The 20,955-nt window shown below is 46.6% G+C and overlaps 1 protein-coding gene across 2 annotated transcripts in view; it reads right to left on the bottom strand.

Moving 5' to 3' along the window:
- The window catches only part of XPOT (exportin for tRNA), a 464,061-nt gene that overhangs the window by 201,950 nt on the left and 241,156 nt on the right, over nt 1-20,955 (bottom strand). For both annotated transcript variants that reach the window (XM_085653409.1, XM_085653408.1), the window contains 3 exons: nt 20,780-20,924; nt 6,391-6,510; nt 5,610-5,704 (listed from right to left, as the gene is read on the bottom strand). In XM_085653409.1, the coding sequence (XP_085509535.1) occupies nt 5,610-5,704; nt 6,391-6,510; nt 20,780-20,924 (360 nt within the window). The remainder of the gene's footprint in view (nt 1-5,609; nt 5,705-6,390; nt 6,511-20,779; nt 20,925-20,955) is intronic.

Here is a 20,955-nt window from a genome sequence, read left to right as displayed (position 1 = left end):
CGTGATCTCGTTCCCACTTGCTTGTTTATATAGTGCATGGCCGTAGTGTTGTCTGTCCGGACCAGCACTGCACGGTTCTGAAGTCTGGGGAGGAACGCCAGCAAGGCTAAGTGAATGGCCCTCAGCTCCAAAAGATTGATGTGGCGCAGTCTGTCTGCTGGACTCCAGTGACCGCTGACCTGAAGCTCCTGGAGGACAGCTCCCCACCCTTCTAGGGAAGCATCCGTGGTCACCACCATAGGAGAAGGAGGGATTCGGAACGTTAATCCTCCTGCGATGTTTTCCTTCCCCAGCCACCATTCGCAAGCCGTGCGCATGGCAGGTGTTACCCATACTTTGTCGTTGAACGATCCTTCTGCCTGACGCCACTGTTTGTCCAGCTCCTCCTGTAGAGGACGCATATGTAGCCTGCAATGCGGTATCAAAGGTATGCAGGATGAGATTGATCCGAGCAAGGACTTGTACTGTCGAACCGATACATGTCTCTTGTGTAGTAGTAGACGAGCGGAAGCGGCCAGTTTGCCCTGACGCTCCTCTGACGGACGAGCCGTGCATCGTCTCGTGTCCAGAATTGCCCCAAGGAACTTCCGTGACCTGGAGGGTATCAGTTCCGACTTGGACACATTGAGCTGAAGACCCAAATGGGCGAACAATCTTATGCAAGTTGACACAGCCTGAGACGTTGCCCTGAACGACGGAGCCTTGATGAGCCAGTCGTCCAAGTACGGGAACACTTCCAAGGACTGCTTCCTCAGGAAAGCAGCGACTGGTGCCAGCATCTTCGTGAAAATGCGGGGTGCCGACCGAAGGCCAAACGGGAGCACCTTGAACTGGAAATGGCTCTTGCCTACTGTGAAGCGTAGATATTGCCTGTGAGCTGGGTGGATCGGAACATGAAAGTAAGCATCCTCTAAATCCAGGGATGCCAAAAAATCTCCCGGATTGAGCAGCCTTAGAATATCCTGGAGTGTGACCATCCTGAAAGAGAGCTTGATGAGATAGGTGTTGAGCTCCCTGAGGTCTAGTATAGGACGCCATGCCTCCTCCGTCCTCCGAACCAGGAAGAACCTGGAATAAAACCCCTTGCCCCTTTGTGAAAGTGGCACGGGCTCTATCGCCCCCTTGATGAAAAGCTGGTGGGCTTCGAGATGTAATAGTCGGAGATGTTTCGCTGCACGGGCGTCTGGAGCTCTTGTTGGAGGAAGATCTTGGAACTCCAACGTATGGCCACTCTGAACTATGTTCAAGACCCACCGGTCTGATGTTAAACGCACCCAGCTGTCCAGACAAAAAGATATCCTGCCCCCGACCGGTGTTTGTGGCAGGGGAGGAACAGTAGCCAGAGCCAGGAGGCCGCTATTGCCTCTTGGCGTTGTCTCGTCCCTGACGATTCTGACGTCCTCTCTGGGACTGCCGAGAGAAAGACGCCGACTGTCCTTGGCGCTGGCTGGAGTATTGTCCTTTATAAGACTGTCCAGATTGAGAGGAATACTGTTGTTGGTTTCCTCTGTAGTTAGAAAACCCCCGACCACGTGCCCCCTTAAATGGCACCTTGTGGTAGGTCAAGGAGCCTAAGGACTTAGCTGTATCGGTGTCCTTTTTAATGCCTTGGAGGGCGTCATCCACATGCTTTCCAAAAAGCATCTCTCCGTCAAAGGGGAGGTCCAAGATCTTATTCTGGACCTCCTGGCGAAACCAAGTCGCCTTCAACCAGCCTTGGCGGCGCAAGACGGCTGAGCCCGCCAAAGCCCTGAAAGCAGTTGAGGCAATGTCCATCGCACAGTCGATGACTTCCGAGGAGCATCGTTCTCCCTCCATCAGCACCTGTCTGGCTTCGTCTTGACTAGTTTCTGGTAGCTGGTCCAGGAATGGTTCCATATCACACCACATCTGGCGGTCGTATCTGCCCAGAATAGCCAGAGAATTTGCTGCCCGCACCAACAAGCTGGCCATGGTGGAGAATCTTTTACCCACATTGTCCAGTCTTCTGCCTTCTTTATCTGGAGGCGTGGTTAAAGGAGTGGACGGATTCTTAGATTTACTTTGAGCAGCTTGTGAAATAACAGAATCCGGCTTAGGTTGTCCTAGAAGACACGCAGGACTGCCCTCTGGTGCCTTGTATTTCTTCTCCAGCCGGGGAAGAACCGGAATGACAGTTGCTGGATTCTGCATTGTCTTCAATCCCTCATCCCAGACATGTTCTATAATGGGAATTGATCTTACAGACTTCTTATATTGGGCTTTAAAGTCATATAGGAAGCAGTCGGACTGCTCCACCGTAAAGGGCAAACCAAACCTCTTGGATGCCCGTTCCATCAAATTATGGAAACCACCAATGTCCACCGGAGGCGATATATTTGTCTCTCGGCCTACAGCATCAGGATCCTGTGTATCATCAGGGTCCCCATCTGGATCCCCTGGATCTGTAAGAGGGATCACCTGTCCCTCGTCGTCTTCGTCCGTATCTCCATCGTCCGCGTCATCAGCAGGTTCCGTACCTGAAGGTTGGGGAACCACTAAGGGCAGCACTGGTGAAATGGACCGAGGTACCTCTCTTGGTAGGGGTGGCAAGTCCATTGGTATGTCACGTGGCACTTCCAAAGGAGAAGGACGCATTGGAGTGCGATCCGGCAACGTCGGAAAACGAGATCTATAGTCTTGCAGCATCTGTTGCAAATCCGACACCAAAGCCACTGGCAAGGCAATTAGGTCCTGCCTTATAGGGCGGGGGCGTAATCCCTGTTGGTGCCCCTCCTGCCCCTCTGGGCCATAAAACTCCTCCGTATCTGTCCTGCTGTTTGACATTCAGGTCTGAAAGGCTGTATGCGTCCCCAAACTGCCCATCCTCCTCATCCTCCTCCGAGTCCTCGAGAAGCATGGATGGTGGCAAAGGCGTGACCCGCCTAGGGGAAGTCATGTCCGGTGTAATCACTAATCTTTGGGTTGAAAAATCCAAATTTTTCGTCGTCGACGGTCCCGACGGCGGTCTCGTCGACGGAGTCGATGGCAACGGGATTTCCAATGTCGACGTACTCGACGACGACTGAAAGGCAACTGTCGTCGACGGAGCTGAAATCGTCGTCGACGATGAGGCCGTCGACAGTCCTGTAATCCTCGTCGACGGAGCAGTCGTCGACGGAGCAGTCGTCGACAGAGCAGTCGTCGACGGGGCAGCCGTCACCGGAGCAGTCGTCGACGGAGCAGTCGTCGACGGAGCAGTCGTCGACGGAGCAGTCGTCGACGGAGCTTTCTTTTTCGTCGACGTAGTATGTTTCATCGTCGGCGGAGCACCCGTCGACAGTCTCGTCGACGAACTTGTAGTCATCAACATCGACGAACTCGTCGTCGTCGTCGTCATCGTCGACGTGGTCTTCGTCGTCGACACCGCCGTCGACGAAGTAGATATTGTCGACGGTCTCGTGGACGACCCCATGGAAATAGGCTTAATTGAGGAGATCGTCGTCGACGTACCTGCTGCCGCCTGCGTCGACGGACGCGGTTTCTTCAGTGGCACCAACTGAGGAGTTTCTGCAGCCTGTTTCTTTACAGGTTTCTCCTTCTGGGACGGAGGGGTAGATGTAGCAACCCCCTTATTGTCCTTAGGGGCTATGTCCACAGTAGCCCGTCCCTGCCTCTCCTTTACACTGTCGTGAGGAGATTTTTTGGGACCAGCCTCCTCAGACCTGTCAGAGATCCCGTGAGGGGCTTTGAGAGGAACCTTGAGAGGGGGTTCCGCAGAAGTGGAGGGCGATGACCTACCCCTCTTCTTCGATCTCCTGGAGGAGGTGCCAGAGATAGATTCTTCCTCATCCGAAGAAATGACCTCCCTGGTCTTTATCTTCTGCAGCCACGTCAGCAAGCGCCCCTCTCTGTCTCTCAAGGTCTTGGTCGAGAAGGTCCGACAGATTTTACAGTCGGTGGCCTTGTGTTCCGGGTACAGGCAGTATATGCAGTTCTCATGCCTGTCTTCCACAAACAGTCTCTTCTTCCCACAAGAGGCACAAGCCCTAAATAAAGCTTTCTTCTCCTTTTCTGACATTCTGTCTCAAAAGATGGTAATAAAGATATCCAAAAGTAACTCTGTGAAAAACTGAGCAGAGCTCAGTGGAGACTCCCTAGCACAACGTGCGGTAGAAAAATCTGAGGCTCTGAGCTCTCTCAGGAAGGTTCCAGAGGGTGAGGCTGTGCTGATTGGCCCTGGCAAAAGTTTGGGCTCTTTTACACAAAGAGGGTGATATACTACAAAATGAGATGAGGCCTAGGCCTAATTTTTCTCTTTTGTTTCTATGGTTATACATATGTATATATATATATATTTTTGTTACCGAGGCTCCCATTCCGACGACGGGGAATGATACAAAGCATGAGAATCTATGAAAGTTCCAATACTGGGGTAAACAAGTTTATAATTTTAAAAGCTACGCAGTAAATACTGTCCAGAGCCACTCTGTACCCAGTGTGTATTCCCGGCACCATTGTCACCAGGGAATGATGCAATAGCCTCCAGTGACTTCTAGGAATCAAACCACTGTGGATGCGAGTTAATGAACTTATAGTTCAAATCGCTGCAAAATACCTGGCTTGCCCAATTTTCCAAATGTGGACCTACTTTAAATCAAGTTGCTGTAACTCGTGAAGTCACTGATGAATAAAATGGCTGCATTAAGCACATCAAAGCAATAATGGTGAATTTGTATGTCTCAACATATATTTACTTTCTCTCCCAAAATAACCCTCATCAAACTCCTGCTAAGTAATAAAATACAATATAAACCTCATTCATTCTTTTGCAATACCTCCCTGTCCAGTATTGCCTTACAGCGCCAAGAAACTAATCAGTGTTAGCGCGCTTAATAAATGATTTAGCGCCAAGAAACTAATCAGTGTTAGCGCGCTTAATAAATGATTTAATAACATAACATAACATAACATTGCTGTTCATCAAATGGGTACCTTAAAGTCACAAAACACTTTGCAGTATTTAGAAAGTACGACTGTCTGAGTCAACCTGTGCCTGGGCTGTTTTTAATCAGAGTGGTGAATGTCCCTCAAATGTAAAGCTTACTGCAATGAGCGCCACTTACTAATAGTAAAAGTATAGCACTATCACAAAGTAAAAACGTTTGAATTTGGTCCCCCTTTCCCTGCTCACAAGAAGAAATAGCCGTTTTAACCTCTCAGTATTCAAGAAATCTTATGAAATCTGTGTGAGCTCAAGACAAGGCTTCAAATGTTGCTGGAACTAGAAATGGGTGATGAGGGAAGCAGCAATGAGAACGTAAAAGCACTAAAAGCTGAGCCTTTAAATAGCATAACACAGTGGGTAACAGAACAGCTTCTCAGATACCAGAAGAGAAGATCCGGGTAGTGGAAAAGTACAGCTTCTCTATTTACTCTCCAATATCATCTTTTCTGACCCTCCCCACCCTCCCACCCACAGCACACTGGGCATCCTAACTAATAACAAGATGTCTACCATGTGAGGCAAATGGGTTGGCCTTCAAAGGGCACTGCTAAACACAATTTGTGACAATAGTGAGCTTTTAACTGGCTGTTATTTGAAAGAAGTAATTAGAATGACTACAAAAGTTTTCGCACTAAAAACATACTTGAGAGACTTCACAAATCTTGAAAAAAGATATGATGTTCGACTCCGGACTTTCGGGCTTGGATGGCGCAGGCCTCTTTGATCCAAGAATGCCATCTGCAGGTTTAAAAAAAACATTTATAATTAAAAAATGTGATACACATTAAAGCTAAGACACAAATGTTTAATACGTGTGTATGTATGTATCTGGTACTCCTATAGCGCAAACCCGGCCAAAAAGGTAGCAGACACTGTACATGGTCAAAGACAACCTTAAAATCATAGGAGAGGAAGCTGGGTTGTCTACGGTTAAATCACTGTGAAGTAGTGTTCTTTAAAAAGGTGAGTCGTCACCTCTTTCTAAATTGCACCATGTTGGGGAGGTCCTGGTGAAAACGGAGATGTTGTTCCTGGATGCATCGATGGAAAAAGCCCCTGATGTCTCGTTTTTTCTTTTAACACTTCTTAGTCTGCAGTCTGATGGTGTCCTGGCTGGAGGTGTGCAGAGAACCATCAGACATGGTGAGCCTGTCTACAAGATATGCGGGGTGCTGGTCATGATAAATTTGTAAATGATGCTGTTGGTATTGAAGATGGATCAGGCTGGAAAGGAGAGTTGTATTGAGGTTCATTCACCAAGATACATTTTAAGCTCCTTAAATCATTTAGGAAGATTACGCCAGGAAGAAAGGCAACACAGCACTAGAATACTAACTTTGGAGGGGTGGGTCAGTAAATTTAAAAGTACAGTACCACAATTTTCCCCAAATTAAATCCTGAAAAGAAAGAATACTCATACTTACAAGTACGTGAGGAATGTGCTGAGGTTCAACGGCAAAAAACTTCTCATATCTTACAACCGTTTCAAAAAACTCAAGTGTTACTGATGTGTGCTGGTAAGCACTAACTCCAGAAGTCACCAGCTGCAAATTGGGAAAACACAGGGAATCAATGTCCGTTTATAAGCTAAAATAAGTTGCCAGTACTGTTTTATCACGGTTTTCAAGTTAACAAAATATATGACCTATCTACTCAATTTGCAGTGATCTAGGATTTCAGCATTCAACTTTGTTAAACTCTCTAACTCTACACTTAAATCACATAAATACACTGAGATTAGGATATTGTCTTTAAAACAATTTTTATACAATCTATTTCAAGGCATTTTCCTGATTTATGCGAACTAGGCCTCAGATAAGCCTCTATGCCATCTTGTTCAAAATGGGTGTCACATTCACGGTTTATTATTCCTGCTGCACGCAGTCAAGCAAATCATGTTTGTTAATTTCAGTTTGACACTGTAAGTATTGTAACATTCTTCAAGGTCTTTCCGCCTGCACAGTGTATTGCATCTATTCAGAATAGTTCACTGCTAATTTTGTAACTAGTTTGTTCTGACACTTCCGGATGACATTAGCTCAGAGGGGGCTGAATCAATATTCAGATAGTGAGGTGGTGTTAAGGCTGTTCGATGCTTATTAATTCATTCAATTTTCTGATTTACTGAAATTGTATTTTTTATCTCTCTCACCATGAGGAATTTGCATGTTCCACTCTATTCTATGAGAAGATTTTCTATATAAATTCTTGAATTTGGGGTGAGTCAGATCTCCTATGATGACTTTCCCAAGTTACTAGGGATGCTGTCCGATTTCTTACTGATTTTGCTGCTCATTTGCAACTTTGAATAGTTTTGATTTTCCCTATTCTGAATTGTCTTAGTGCCTAGAGCCTTCATAGCAATGCTTTCATGTATCTACATTCTAATTATCCTGTATTGTACCCTTAAACTTTTTTTTTTAATTCCTCATTCCACCATAGAACTCACTTATTGAGCCAGTTCTTTCTTAAATGACTGCATTTTTGTTTGCTAGTTTGCACATTATCTTGTGACATACTGCCTCTTGAAATTGAGTTTAACACTGGCCCCCTATTGAGGTGTCTTACGTGGTGTAGGATTTTAGGGGTACCCTGTGCCCACACGTACATAAAAATGAATTTGTAAACCACTCAACAGATTCTGTAGAAAATATAAGCTGGCTCAATAATAGCATGATACTTTTTTTGCAAATTATCAGCTTTACATAACCATTAATGCGTGGCTATAAAAACACTTTTAGGACTCTGAGCTAGAATGATTACAGTCCAGTAAAAGGCTACATACAAACAGTAGAAAGAAAGGTTTTTTTCTGTGTTGCAATTAGGATTCTTTTTATTTTTTCCTTGAAAACATAATGTCCAATACAGTTTTGTTGAATGTGGCGGTGGCCTGCAGTGATTGTCCTGTTCACGAGTTATGTTAAGTGAGTCAATGTCCTTGAATCAACTATGTTGGGAATAGGCAACATTGAAACTGCTGCTGAAGCTATGCTCTAGGATTGTATAGGCTTTCCTGCTGAGGCAAAAATAAATTACACCTGCATGGATTACTAACTGCGAGTGACTACTGTATAAAAATTGAAATGTACAGCTTTTTGGCTGACCTCCGTTTCCTAAAAAGCTTTCCGATTATATGGAAAGCTGTTTGTTTACTTAATTTCTTCTAACTGATACCCAACCTGTAATTCTGTTTTTGTACGTTTGATGCTCAGCTCAATCCTAATTTATACACTCAATTTTTAATTAAAATATATAACATGAGCACATTATTTTGGATGACAATAGAACACAAGTGGTTCCTGTCCACTGCTATCCCATTAAATGTATTCACTAAGACACAATGAGTGATAGCAGGCTGCGTGACTACCTGCACTCATGGTTTTCCAGACTTGTCAGCTATGGCAATTTCAACAACCAGTGTGCTGCCTAAAACACATTAACAGAAGAATATGTTACTTACATGCAAGAGTGGTTCTCCAGCATGGGTATATTTTATAGATTCATGTGGTTACTTGCACTATTACCACAGCCCCTGCAGCTCTGCCAGCAAATCTGCCAATGAGTCATAAGTTCAGTATGGACTATTCAAAGGTGGACTATTCAAAGGTGGACTATTCAAAGGTTGAAACGTTAGTGAGTGGTAATGTGATGCATAATCATGGTGAATGAACCGCCTTTGCTCTGGACTTGCACTCTCTAACTTGCAGCCTCAACTTGAGGGGAACCCCTAAAATTGGACACCCCAAAAGTGACACCTCAACAGCACGCCCAGGGTTGGATGAATTGAAGACGGTGTTAAATCTCAATTTCATGAGTCAATTTGTCCCTGAGATAAGGCATCATACACATGTCAACATGTCAGAAATACAAACAAAATAGTAAGGATAGACTGAATATTTAAGCTCTAGGGCAAAAATATAAATTTTTAAGATTTATTACAAAAATTGTACACTTTTGAATGCCCCCTTCAAATAAAGGCACAGACCTCATTTTTAAAGCTGGATGCACCCAATGTGTTATGAGCCAGTTGAAGGACTGGTGTAGTAGTAAAGGCAAGTATGATTACAAACACCTGTCCCTATTCAGCTAACAGTGTGCCAGGCTATAGCTGAACTGAAGAGGAAGGTATTTCTTCATTCCGGTACGGCGAAGAACACAAACACTAGAATTGACAGTTTAAATATTATTAGATTTCCCTTTCCGCCTACTAAAAAATAATAACCAGCAAGTCTGAAAAAGAACTGAACTCATAGATAGACCTGCCACCATGTTCAACATACACATCAGTATCTAGGAGTCTAACAGACGTGAGTCCTCGCTAACTCACATGGTTTAAGCATTAGCATACCCTGTGCATGAGCTAGTTTGAGATTTATCATGACATGTTAATCTACACCACTATGTGGTAGTAGTTTAAACTTGACATACTCCTTGAAGAGTAAAAATTGAGCAAATCAGAAACGTTGCTGCAGGGGGAAGAGGTGGATAAGACAGAAGCAAAATCCAACTAGTTTTGCCAATGATCGCCCTACTGCTGTCAAAATAATGGGGTTAAGTACAAGTAGATCGCTGTGATAAACCTGCGTAGACAGTGGTATGGTGATAACTATTTGCTTCTTCATCCTTCACGTCCCTAATGAGGTTGGCAAATGTTACTTCACCTAAACCCTGTAGCACTGGTGCCTGAAAATTGCCTTTATGAATGCTAAACTTGCAGAAGAATTGCAAACAGGGATATCATTTGGGGCCAAATAATTCTAAAGGGTTTGTGTTGAGCTTCCCTACCTGAGGCTAGAGATTTTTGGGAGCCAAGGTTGGTGAAGTAATGCAACAAAATTATATGCCATATTACAGGAGAAGAGATGTAATAGGTACCCTTATTATAGGATTTATGTTGGAGAGTATGTTCTTTATTTTTTCCCACTGAATGGTGGGTTTATATGTGATATGTGAAATAAAATAATTGAAAAACAAGTCCACTTTCTAGAAATTGTGCTCAATATTCCACAAGCTACCCGTCTTGCCTGATATGTTTTTGTTCTAAATGTATTTGTCATGTGTTTATGTAGGATGCAGAATTGTGTCCCACGTAATTGCTACGTTTATATTTTTGTTCTTTGACATTTTTGATTTATTAAATTGATTGTTCAGCTGAACACTCGCATTATAGTACTGATTCAAGTCTATAATTATCCTATTTACTCAACTGTTGCATTTAAGGACCACTGTTCTAATACTAAACTGTTACCCAAGGTCCTTATCTACCTTCTGGGTTCCCTTGTTTTTGTAAAAGTGTGGGGGTCTCCCTGAGTCATCACTGAAAGGGAGGGAGGAGTGGAGTCTCCTTTGGCTAAGGGCTCTCCCCGGCAGGGTCTGTGCTAAGTACCTTCCTGGCCGGCGAAGCGGCACAGCTGCCGGTCGCAGGGGATGGCAGTTCCTTGTTCCTCCTGGGCAGCAGGAAATTGATGCTGAAGGGGAAGCCCCTGTGCGAATTCTGCATGTCTCTACAGGGTGGCCATGGCTGCTGCCGCCGCGCTGCCCGTCCGCCACGTCGCTGCACACGCAGCCTGGACCCTGCCGGGGGCTGAAGCACTTCCCATTGTAATCAAAGGGCTGAGGGAGCGCAAGCAGGAGGGCGGGTCTCGCCGGCATACACATCCTGTGCTCTTGCCCATTGGTTCTTAAAAATACCGTCTGCACCATTGGTTGAACCGTGAAGTGGCACGTCATTGGCTAACGCGCTCTCAGAAGCCGGAAGCTAGCGTGAGATAGGAGGTTTCATTGTACAAGAAGCTCAATCATTTTGGTGGCTGATTGACAGACTGTAATTGAGTAAGTAACTTCCAGTCATTGTAAAGGCCAAACCATTCATTCAAGAGTCATAAAACACTGTTCTAATAGTTAGGTGTAAAATGGCAAATCCTGGGATAGGCCAGAGTGTCAAGCTTCATAGTAAAGGCTGGTCAGCTGTCATGATCCGGGGAACAGTCCTCTTGACGGTTGGGTACTACTAATGCAGTTCAGGAAGCTTAGTCAGGATAGGCATGATGTCTGCCGGTTATTATGCTGCTTTGCCGATTCACTTTTCCACAAACAGCTCCGCCAGTTCACTTCCCAGGACACACACCCGCTTCCTCGTTTGTTTACAGGGGAAGGGGGGGAGGGGTGGAGGAGGTGCGACCGAGGAGAGGAGGAGGCAGCAGGGGGAGGGGAGAGAGGAGGGAGCTGCGCCTGTTTCCCTTGCAGAAGCGAACAGGGGAACCATCAGTTAATTACAAACAGATGTTGTCAAAGCTCGCTCCCGCAAGGGAATCGCCAAAAGTGCACGCATTGCCATTGAAAGCAATGTAATGTGTGCACGTTTTTGGCCTCAAAAACGTATCGATTACAAGAGGTCTCCTCCTAAGCAGCGCATGCGCGCTGCGTAGGCAAGACCTAAAAGGTAATGCCATTATATTACACAAATGAGTGAGGTGTCCATATAAGGATCGCATGTAGAAGGTTTAACAAAGAAATTTAAAGAGCAGGAAGTTGGCAACTGAATTTTTTAGGACAAGACAATATCTGAGGACAGAATGGTTAGAAAACATTCCACAGATGAAGTGTCATATGCCTGTACTGTTGCGAGCCCCAACAATCAATTGAAGGTGTTTACTTGAGTTTCAGTAATGTTCCAGGTCAGGGAAAGGAGTCATCATGCTGGCCAGGCATTTTGTCTTATGACCTTATGCTCCTTTGGGTGATGTCATAATTCTGGGGAGGACCTATGAAAGTCACCTCTAGGTCAATGGAGATCCCTAATTATTGCTGCCATGACATGCTAAGATTCAATAATGGATCTGAAGACCCTAAGCCCTGCAAACCAGAGGTGGCGTGGGTCGGAGTGGAACTTTAGTTAGGTTAAAGATATGGTCAGGTAAGAAGAGAAATTTCAGAGCTGTACAGAAGGGGCATCCAGGTGAGCCTTTTAGAAATATGACCACCACAAACGACCACAAACTATGATCCCATTGATGCCAATGAATGAGGAGTCTTGTGTTGACTGATTATGGGAATTAAGTGCCCTAGAAGCCACTAGTGTCTTTAAATACTAAAGCACTGTGAAAACTGAATATCCGATTGTAGAAAGTGCTACAGTGACATACGTATGGTAGTAAATGCTAAGCAAATACCAATAGAACATATGCAGGGATACACATTCCAACAAATAAATGGACCTAGAGACAGACAGGCACCACACAGTTACCCTACTGTGTAAGCTTCAGTGGGTGGAGGAACCCCAAAAAATGACATCTCAACAGTGCGCCCACGCACGAATAAATGCGAGATGGCGTTAAAACTCAATTTCATGAGACAAACTGTCCCCGAGATACAGCACGATACAATATGTCATAAATGCAATCAATTAAGGACAGATACAATAATTGAGTTCTAGGGCAGGAATAGAAATAATAAAGATTTATTACAAAAATGAAAAAGGCGCGTTACAGAAAACTGTAGATGCAAATTTATGAGGCTATTGTTATGAAGGCTTTCAGCAAATAGAGCAATACAGGATAAGGTGCTAAATCAGAAGAAAATCTAAGTCGCAACTGAGCAGCAAAAGCAATATGAAATTGGGCAGCATCCCTAGTAGCATCAGAAAACCTCCTGGCTCACCTCAAAATCTGGGATTTAAATACAGTTTTCTCGCATAGGAAGGCATTAAACTCTGCAAAATAATCATGGTGTGAGCAAAATAAATTATACTTTTAGCAAATCAGAGCACAGTTCTATTAAACGCCATACTGCCTTACCATCCAAGCAGTATCCTACTTCATTAATATTAATTACACCCATTCAATGCTAATGTCATCCGGAGATGGCAGAATAAACTAGTTACAAGAACAGCAGCAAACTATTGTGAATGAATACTGTACACTGAGCTAGTGGAAGGCCCTTGTGAAACTGCAACATTACTGTGTCCATGTTTAAAAGTTTTCTTCAAGAAGAGCAAGAACATGTCTACTCAACATGTGGGACACCACAGATCTTACACAAGCAGAACAGGCTTGGGCTTCGACTGGGTGGTCACTTGCGAAACGCATTATTGTGCAGTAATGGGGAGTAGAGACGGCCCCATACCGGAGGGATTGGGCTATTGACATGGACAGGGCAATGATTGCCAAAAAATAAGTTTTCAAGCACAGAGGGTGCCCCAAAAAATGGGATCATAAGTGGGGGAGGTGGAACAAATACAGAGGTGAATTATGTGTATCCCCAACTATTGAGCTACGGCGAGATAGACGCCTCCTGCTGGAGGTCTCCGGATTTGAAGACACACACCCGCCCTGATGTGAGCGTCATGCTTGCTCCATTGAATGTCAACGAAAGGGAGGGGACTCTTATTGCGAATGATTATGTGCCGGGTGCGGATTGCAACCTAACAGATATGTTATTCACACTTGTGTGGGGTGGCAGGGTGGTGGACTGTACTCAAGTCGTACTGTATAAGTTGCATTTGCCATGTTTTAACAGTGAACCCATATACCGAAGTACAAAAGCAATGTACCATGTCTTCTTTCTTTTGCTTAATAAAAATTATTTATTTAAAAAAAAAAAAAAGAAGAGCAAAACAGTGTCAATGGAAATAAACAAACAAGAACATGCTTGAATGTGTGCTGTAGAAATGAACAGGGAGCACGCAGAAGGAGACATCCATTTTGAACAAGGTGGCATCAAGGACTAACTGAGTGAGGCCTAGTTAGCAAAAACCAGAAAGGCACTTTAACAAGTCATAGCAAATGTGTTTAAAATACAATAGTACCATCCCAATTGTTTACATGTAACCTCAAGAGTAAATCCACATTCTGAACGTTGTTAATAATGGACAAAAATATAAAATGCACAAAACTCTAACACTACAATTATTAATTGTAAGGGCATACTTGCTTGAAATGCAAATTAGAGCCACACTGCGTAAGTTACTACTAAGAATGTACAAAGTAATTAACTATTTTCTGAATGAAAAACAAAAGCATTACAATCAATTTTCTACCATGGCAACACTAACAAAAGGGTAGGATTCAAAAGCAAGGATGTGAATGTTAGAATGTCTTCTTTTCTTAGCAGCAACTGCTGTCAGAGGCCGCTTCAGAATGCTTGACAGACAAGAGAAAATGCCAGAAAAACAGGCTGCACTGGTAGAAGGAGCAGTAGAGGTGGCGGTGCAAAAAAATGAAGAAACAACATGAATAGAGTGAGCAGCCATGGTTAGTGGTCAAAGCATTTTACGAAACGCGTTCTCTTGAGACTTTATAAAGTGCTCAAAATCTGCGGTTCATCTCACTTAAGGACACCCATATTATGTTGGATAATGAATATGCTACTTACCAGTATGCATCTGTTCTTGGCATGTAGGGCTGCTGACATTCATATCTGTGCATAGATCGCCGCCTAGTGTTGGGTCCGGATGTTTGCACGTTGTTGTCCTGGAAGAGTCTTCGAAGTATCCTTGGATAGGTGACTCCTCCCCTGGACTACAGTGCGCATGGGCATCCTCTCCATCCTCAGATTGTTTTTCGCCATTGTGGCAGTGATGGAGTAGATACAGAAAGTGATGACCATGCTATACAGTAATTCTGAGAGCTGCAGCTGCTACAGGCGCCGGGGAGGAGGGATGGCGATATGAATGTCAGCAGCCCTACATGCCAAGAACAGATGCATACTGGTAAGTAGCATATTCAGTTCGAGGCATGTGGGCTGCTGAATTCATATCTGTGCATAGAATACATAGCAGTGCCCTCTATTAGCGGCGGCTACCAGTGCCAGCTGCAGCGGTCTGAAAAAGTGTTTTGAGAACAGCCTGTCCTACAGCTGCCTGCTGTTTTGACTGCACGTCTACACAATAGTGTTTTGTAAATGTGTGTGTAGTGGACCATGTGGCTGCTCTGCATATATCATGCAGGGGAATATTTCCTAGAAAAGCCATGGAAGCCCCCAACTTGCGCGTTGAGTGGGCTCGTGGTGGAATAGTTAATGTGCGTTTTGCCTTTTGATAACAGATTTGAATACACTTAACTATCCATCTGGCTATCCCTGCTTTGGAGATGGCGTTACCTTTGTGGTGCGGGGCAAAGGCAACGAACAGTTGTTTTGTTTTCCTGAAGGGTTTAGTCCTGTCGATGTAGTACATGAGGGCCCTCCGTACATCTAGTGTATGTAGTGCCCTTTCTGCGACAGTTTGTGGGTTTTGGAAGAAAACGGGCAGTTCAATAGTTTGATTCATGTGGAACTGCGATATTACTTTGGGCATGAATTTGGGGTTGGTACGTAGTACGACCCTATTGGCGTGAACCTGTATGAATGGCTCTTGAACGGTCAGTGCCTGGAGTTCACTAACTCTTCTTAAGGAAGTAATCGCTACCAGGAAGGCTACTTTCCAGGTAAGGAATTGAATCTCGCATGAGTGTAGAGGTTCAAAGGGTGGACCCATCAGGCGTGTGAGGACCAAGTTGAGGTTCCACATTGGAGCCGGTGGGTGGCTTGGTGGAATGACTCGTTTGAGTCCTTCCAAGAATGCTTTGATGGCAGGCACTCTGAATAGTGAGAGGTGCTGCCTGGTTTGCAGATAGGCTGATATTGCGGTCAAATGGACACGTATAGAGGTGTACGCCAGATTGCATCGGTATAGGTGTAAGAGGTAACAGATGATGTTTTGGATGGATGCGTCCAGCGGGTTAATTTCATTATTACCGCAATAAATGACGAACCTTTTCCATTTGGCTGCATAGCAAGCCCTTGTAGTGGGTCTCCTGGCCTCCTTGATGATGTCCATACAGTCAGGTGGCAGGTTGAGATAGCCAAACTCTAGGACTTCAGGAGCCAGATCGCCAGGTTCAGCTGTTGCGGATCTGGGTGCTGAATCTCTCCATGGTTCTGCGTCAAATGCGCGGGTTTGATCCGCAGCCTTTGATGCGGCACCACGGAAAGTTCGAGGAAGGTGGTGTACCACGGCTGGCGTGCCCACATTGGAGCAACTAGGACGAGTGTCAGGGAGTGTTGTCTGAGTTTGCGAGCCACCAGCGGTATCAACGGCGCTGGGGGAAAAGCGTACGCAAATCTGCCGGACCAGTTCATCCATATCGCATTGCCCTGCGACTGCGGATGTGGGAACCTGGCGGCGAAGCTTTGGCATTTTGCGTTTTCGCTTGTCGCGAATAGGTCTATCTCTGGATGACCCCACTGCTGGAAGTACGGTTGGAGTACCGATGGGTGTAGCTCCCACTCGTGCATCTGGTGGCTGTGTCTGCTGAGCAGATCCGCCATCTGGTTGTCCTTGCCAGGGAGGTGTTCCGCCATGAGGAACATGTTCCTCTGAATGGCCCACTTCCACATGCTCTGAGCCAGATGAGACAACTGTGGAGAGTGTGTTCCTCCCTGCTTCTGTATGTAGTACATTGCGGTCATGTTGCATAGATGTACTTTGAATGCCTTCATGGCCAGGAAGATTGCCATCAGTTCCAGAAGGTTGATGTGCATCTTCTTCTGTTGTGTAGTCCATAGGCCCTGCACAGTGTAGTGGAGTACATGAGCTCCCCATCCCTGGAGAGACGCGTCCGCAGTCAGTACTATCTGTGGGACAGGCTCTTGGAATGGTCGGCCCTTGCAAAGGTTTTGTGGATTCCACCAATGCAGAGAGTTGTATGCCCGACCACTCACCAACACTAGGTCTTTCAATTGTCCTTGAGCCTGATTCCACTGACGTGCTAGGCACTCCTGAAGCGGGCGCATGTGTAATCTCGCGTGCGGGACTATGAAGATGCAGGAGGCCATCATGCCTATCAACTGCATAAACACTCGCGCTGGAAGTGAGTGATTGGGTTTGAACTTGGAGATCAGCAGTTGTATGCTGTTGATCCTCACTAAATTTGGCTGAGCTGTGGCCGCCAGAGTGTCTATAGTCGCACCTAGGTACTGTTGTACGTGTGCGGGCTGGAGATGGGACTTTGGGTAATTTAGTGAGAATCCCAGACTGTGGAGGAGATGAATGGTGCGGGACATGTGGCTGGCACATTGCTGGGCTGACTTCGCTTGAACGAGCCAGTCGTCTAGGTAGGGGTAGACGTGTATATGCTGCCTCCGTAGATGTGCTGCCACAGTAGCTAAGCACTTCGTGAAAACCCTGGGCGCTGTTGTCACGCCGAAGGGAAGGACTTTGAATTGATAGTGCTGCCCCTAAACAGTGAACCTGAGGTATTTTTTGTGTGAGGGGTGGATGGGTATGTGGAAATACGCATCCTTGAGGTCCAGTGTGGCTAGGAAGTCTCCCTGCTTGAGAAGCGGAAGGACTTGCTGTAGAGTGAGCATATGAAAGTGCTCTGAAAGAATGTACTGGTTCAGGGGTCTCAGGTCTAATATAGGTCTGAGTGACCCGTCCTTTTTTGGAATTAGGAAGTAGAGGGAGTACACCCCTGTACCCTGCTCGTGGATGGGTACGACCTCTATAGCGCCTTTTAGAAGCATACTTTGCACCTCTTTCTGTAAGAGCGTTAAGTGCTCTGAGGACATAGGACGGTTTCTTGGTGGTATTGTGGGTGGAGTGGAGGTTAACTCCAGACAGTAACCGTATTTTACAATATCTTTGACCCACCTGTCCGTGGTGATGGAGTTCCACGTGGACAGGAACCTTTGTAGCCTTCCCCCGACAGGTGTTATGTGGTCGGGAGGAAGGGAGAGGGCGTCACTGCTTGGTCTTGGGGGAGGACCTGGTGTTGCCGTAGCCGCGTCCTCTACCCTTCGTACTGGAGCCACGATATCCACCCCGGGTGTTTTTATCGTAGGTGGTCTGTGTATTGCCTTTGTTATATATTTGTTGTGACCCCTGTCCTCTACCTGCTCCCTTGTTTCCGGGGCGACGAAAGGAGCCGCTCCGAAAGGACTGAGTTTGGAGAGCGCCCATGGACTTTGCAGTGTCCGTGTCCTTTTTTATCTTTTCAAGGGTGGTGTCAACCTCTGGCCCGAATAGATAGTCGGGGTTGACAGGCTGGTTGAGTATATTGTTTTGTACCTCAGGCTTGAATCCTGAGATTCGTAACCAGGCATGTCGTCGCAGCATGACGCTTGTGTTTATGGCCCTGGCAGCCGTGTCTGCAGCATCTAGTGCACACTTGATGGAAGCATTCGTGAGTAGCTGTCCTTCTCTGATGAGCATTTCTGCGCCTTCCTTGAACTGGTCAGGGAGGTGTTGGAATATTTGCTCGAGTGTGTCATAGTGCGCTCTATCATAGCGAGCAAGGAGCGCTTGAGTGTTGGCTATGCGCCATATGTTGGCTGCTTGGGCGGCAACTCTCTTGCCAGAGGTCTCTAACACCTTGGACTCTTTGTCCGGGGGAGGAGCGTCACCTGTCGTTTGCGAGTGTGCCCTCTTGCGAGCATTCGCTACGACAATGGAGTCTAGTGGTAATTGTCCTCTGATGTAAGTAGGGTCCCCAGGTGCTGATCGGTATTTCTTATCAATCCTGGGGTTTATCACTCGTGCCCTGGTGGGTTCCTTGAAAATGTCCTTGGCTGGTTTGAGGACTCCTTTCAACATGGGCAGAGTCTTTACATGCCGTTCTGAGGATGCGAAAGTGTCCATAAGAAAGTCATCTTCGACGGTGTCAGAGTGAAGCTGCACCCCATGGTTATTGGCAGCACGTTCAATAAGAGCGTTGAAGGCTGCAGTATCCTCTGTGGGGGATGTTTTTGCCCCATAGAGTTGTGGGTCCTGTGTATCGAGAGGTGCACCTGGGTCCACCGGGTCGCCCCAAGTGTGATCAGGGTCCTGCTGGTCATCAGGGTCTGTGTCTCCATGGTAGGGGACTTGGTCATCCATGTAGTCCTCCAACGCATCCGTGTCGGAACGTGTGGGGGAGAAAAGTTGTGGATCCTGGTAGGATGAGTGGAAAGGTTCATAAAGGAGAGGTTCTGATTCTACAGGCAGCTTCCTTTTTAGTGGGATCCTGAAAGGGTCCAACGGTGGTTCCGAAGTTATCCTTCGCTCGTGGAGAATCATCCTGCCAGTGTTGGCGTCGATGACACGTGACGGAGACGTCTCAGCAGGTGTAATCGTAGTCTGGGTGACCCGTGTCCTGAGTTGGAACATTTTCGGGATTGTTGACGGAGGCAAGCCAAAGGTAATGTTGGCTGGCACCGAAGAGGCTGCCGGAGCTTCGATGGGACCGGAACCCGACGGGTCCTGGAGGGCAGCCTTGGTTTTGCTGCTTTGTGTCGCACCAGGTCGTCCTTGGGGCGCCTTTGAGGCTTTGGCACCGACCAGGTTCGTAGAGGCGGCCGTGGACTTTTTCGGCGCCGGTGTTTCATCGAGTCGAGGTGCGGAGATGACCGTCGACGTCTTCGATGCGTGAGGCTTTGGTGTCGTTGAGGGAGCGATGCGAGGCGCAGCAGGCGGCGCAGCCCTCGGTGTCAGTGGCGTTGGAGCCGGGAGCCGAGTAGGTTTGTCGGCGCCGAAGGCCTTTTTCCGTTTATCGACTCCGACGTCGCCCGCTTCAAGTTCGGCACCGAAGTCTCTCTTGGTGCGGTCGGTGTCGACGCGTCGCGCTGGCGTCGAAGGCCTCGATCCGACCAGCGCCACTTTCGGTTTCGTTGGAACCGGAGCAGCTTTCGGTTTCGGTTTTATGGAAGGGAAACCAGCTGGTTTAAGCGGTAATGGCTGCCGCTGGGTGTCCGAGGCCGGGCCCGAGGGCGGGGCCGAAGAACTGCGGGATGGGTCTCGGGTAAGGCCCGCAGGCGATCCCTCGACCGGAGCCATAGGCCGTGGAACTGGGCCCTCTTCGGTGTGAACAGGTAGGCCTTGTTCATCATTGGAGCTACTCTCTTCGGCCCCTAAGGCCTCCTCGTCGTCTCCTACCTCGGTGTCGTCTTCAACTCTGTGGAAGAGTGATTCGTCGACTTCGTCCGATCCGGATCCGTGTTCGGAAACGGGACTGGAGGGTAAGATTTCCAATTCTTCGACGTCTTCGGCCTCGTTGAAGATGTCTGCTGGGGCCGGTGCCGCGTGCTGCGCTTCGAGTCTCGCCGCTCGTCGATTCCGTAGAGTCTTTTTTGATCGGAACCGGGCACAGGCCATGCATGTCGATTCGTCGTGGTCCGGCGAAAGGCATTTGTTGCACACCGGATGGACGTCGATGTGTGGGTACTTCGCATTGCATACCGGACACCTCTTGAATGGCGTCCTCGATTCCATCGTCGAAGTAGTCGATGAACAGGTAAATGCGAAAAAAGTCGGTGCTGAAAGTTAGTAAACTAACAAGGTTGTATTGAAAACCGATCGATAAACAGTACCGACGCGAACTAAAGGCCTTTTGGCCTCGACAAAATATTTTCCTAACTTGAGCTAAGATAGCACATCCGAACCCAATGGCGGAAAAAAACAATCTGAGGATGGAGAGGATGCCCATGCGCACTGTAGTCCAGGGGAGGAGTCACCTATCCAAGGATACTTCGAAGACTCTTCCAGGACAACAACGTGCAAACATCCGGACCCAACACTAGGCGGTGATCTATGCACAGATATGAATTCAGCAGCCCACATGCCTCGAACACAAGTATACTGCATGTGTATATTGTTTGCCTGATTAAAAAAAGGAAACACATATCGGCTTGTATATGGCATTTTGCTGTCGGATATCCTACTCTAGTATGTCCTAAAGAAAATTAAATAAATAATTAATATCCGCAAAAATTCAGTCTCGGAACAAGTCGTGCAGATCCGCTTTCACCACAAGAAGATTTTAAACAGTGCAATAGCAGCATGATGTGTTTGTTACGTACAGTTCTCATCATATCCTGTAGGGCACTGGCTTTGGCAATATCACCACTGAAATGAGCTCCGTGGGCAACAGGGAGTGCTTCACCAAGCATGTACAGCAACCGTATCGCTACTTCTACTTCCATGAATGGCTTAGATTGGCAATTTCTACAAAAAAAAAAAACACTTCTTAAGGCGA

Source organism: Triturus cristatus, chromosome 4_1, assembly GCF_964204655.1.
Source record: "Triturus cristatus chromosome 4_1, aTriCri1.1, whole genome shotgun sequence".
Lineage (NCBI taxonomy): Eukaryota > Metazoa > Chordata > Amphibia > Caudata > Salamandridae > Triturus > Triturus cristatus.
The sequence above is the reverse complement of the archived record's forward strand: the minus strand, read 5'-3'. Positions and strand labels throughout refer to the sequence as shown.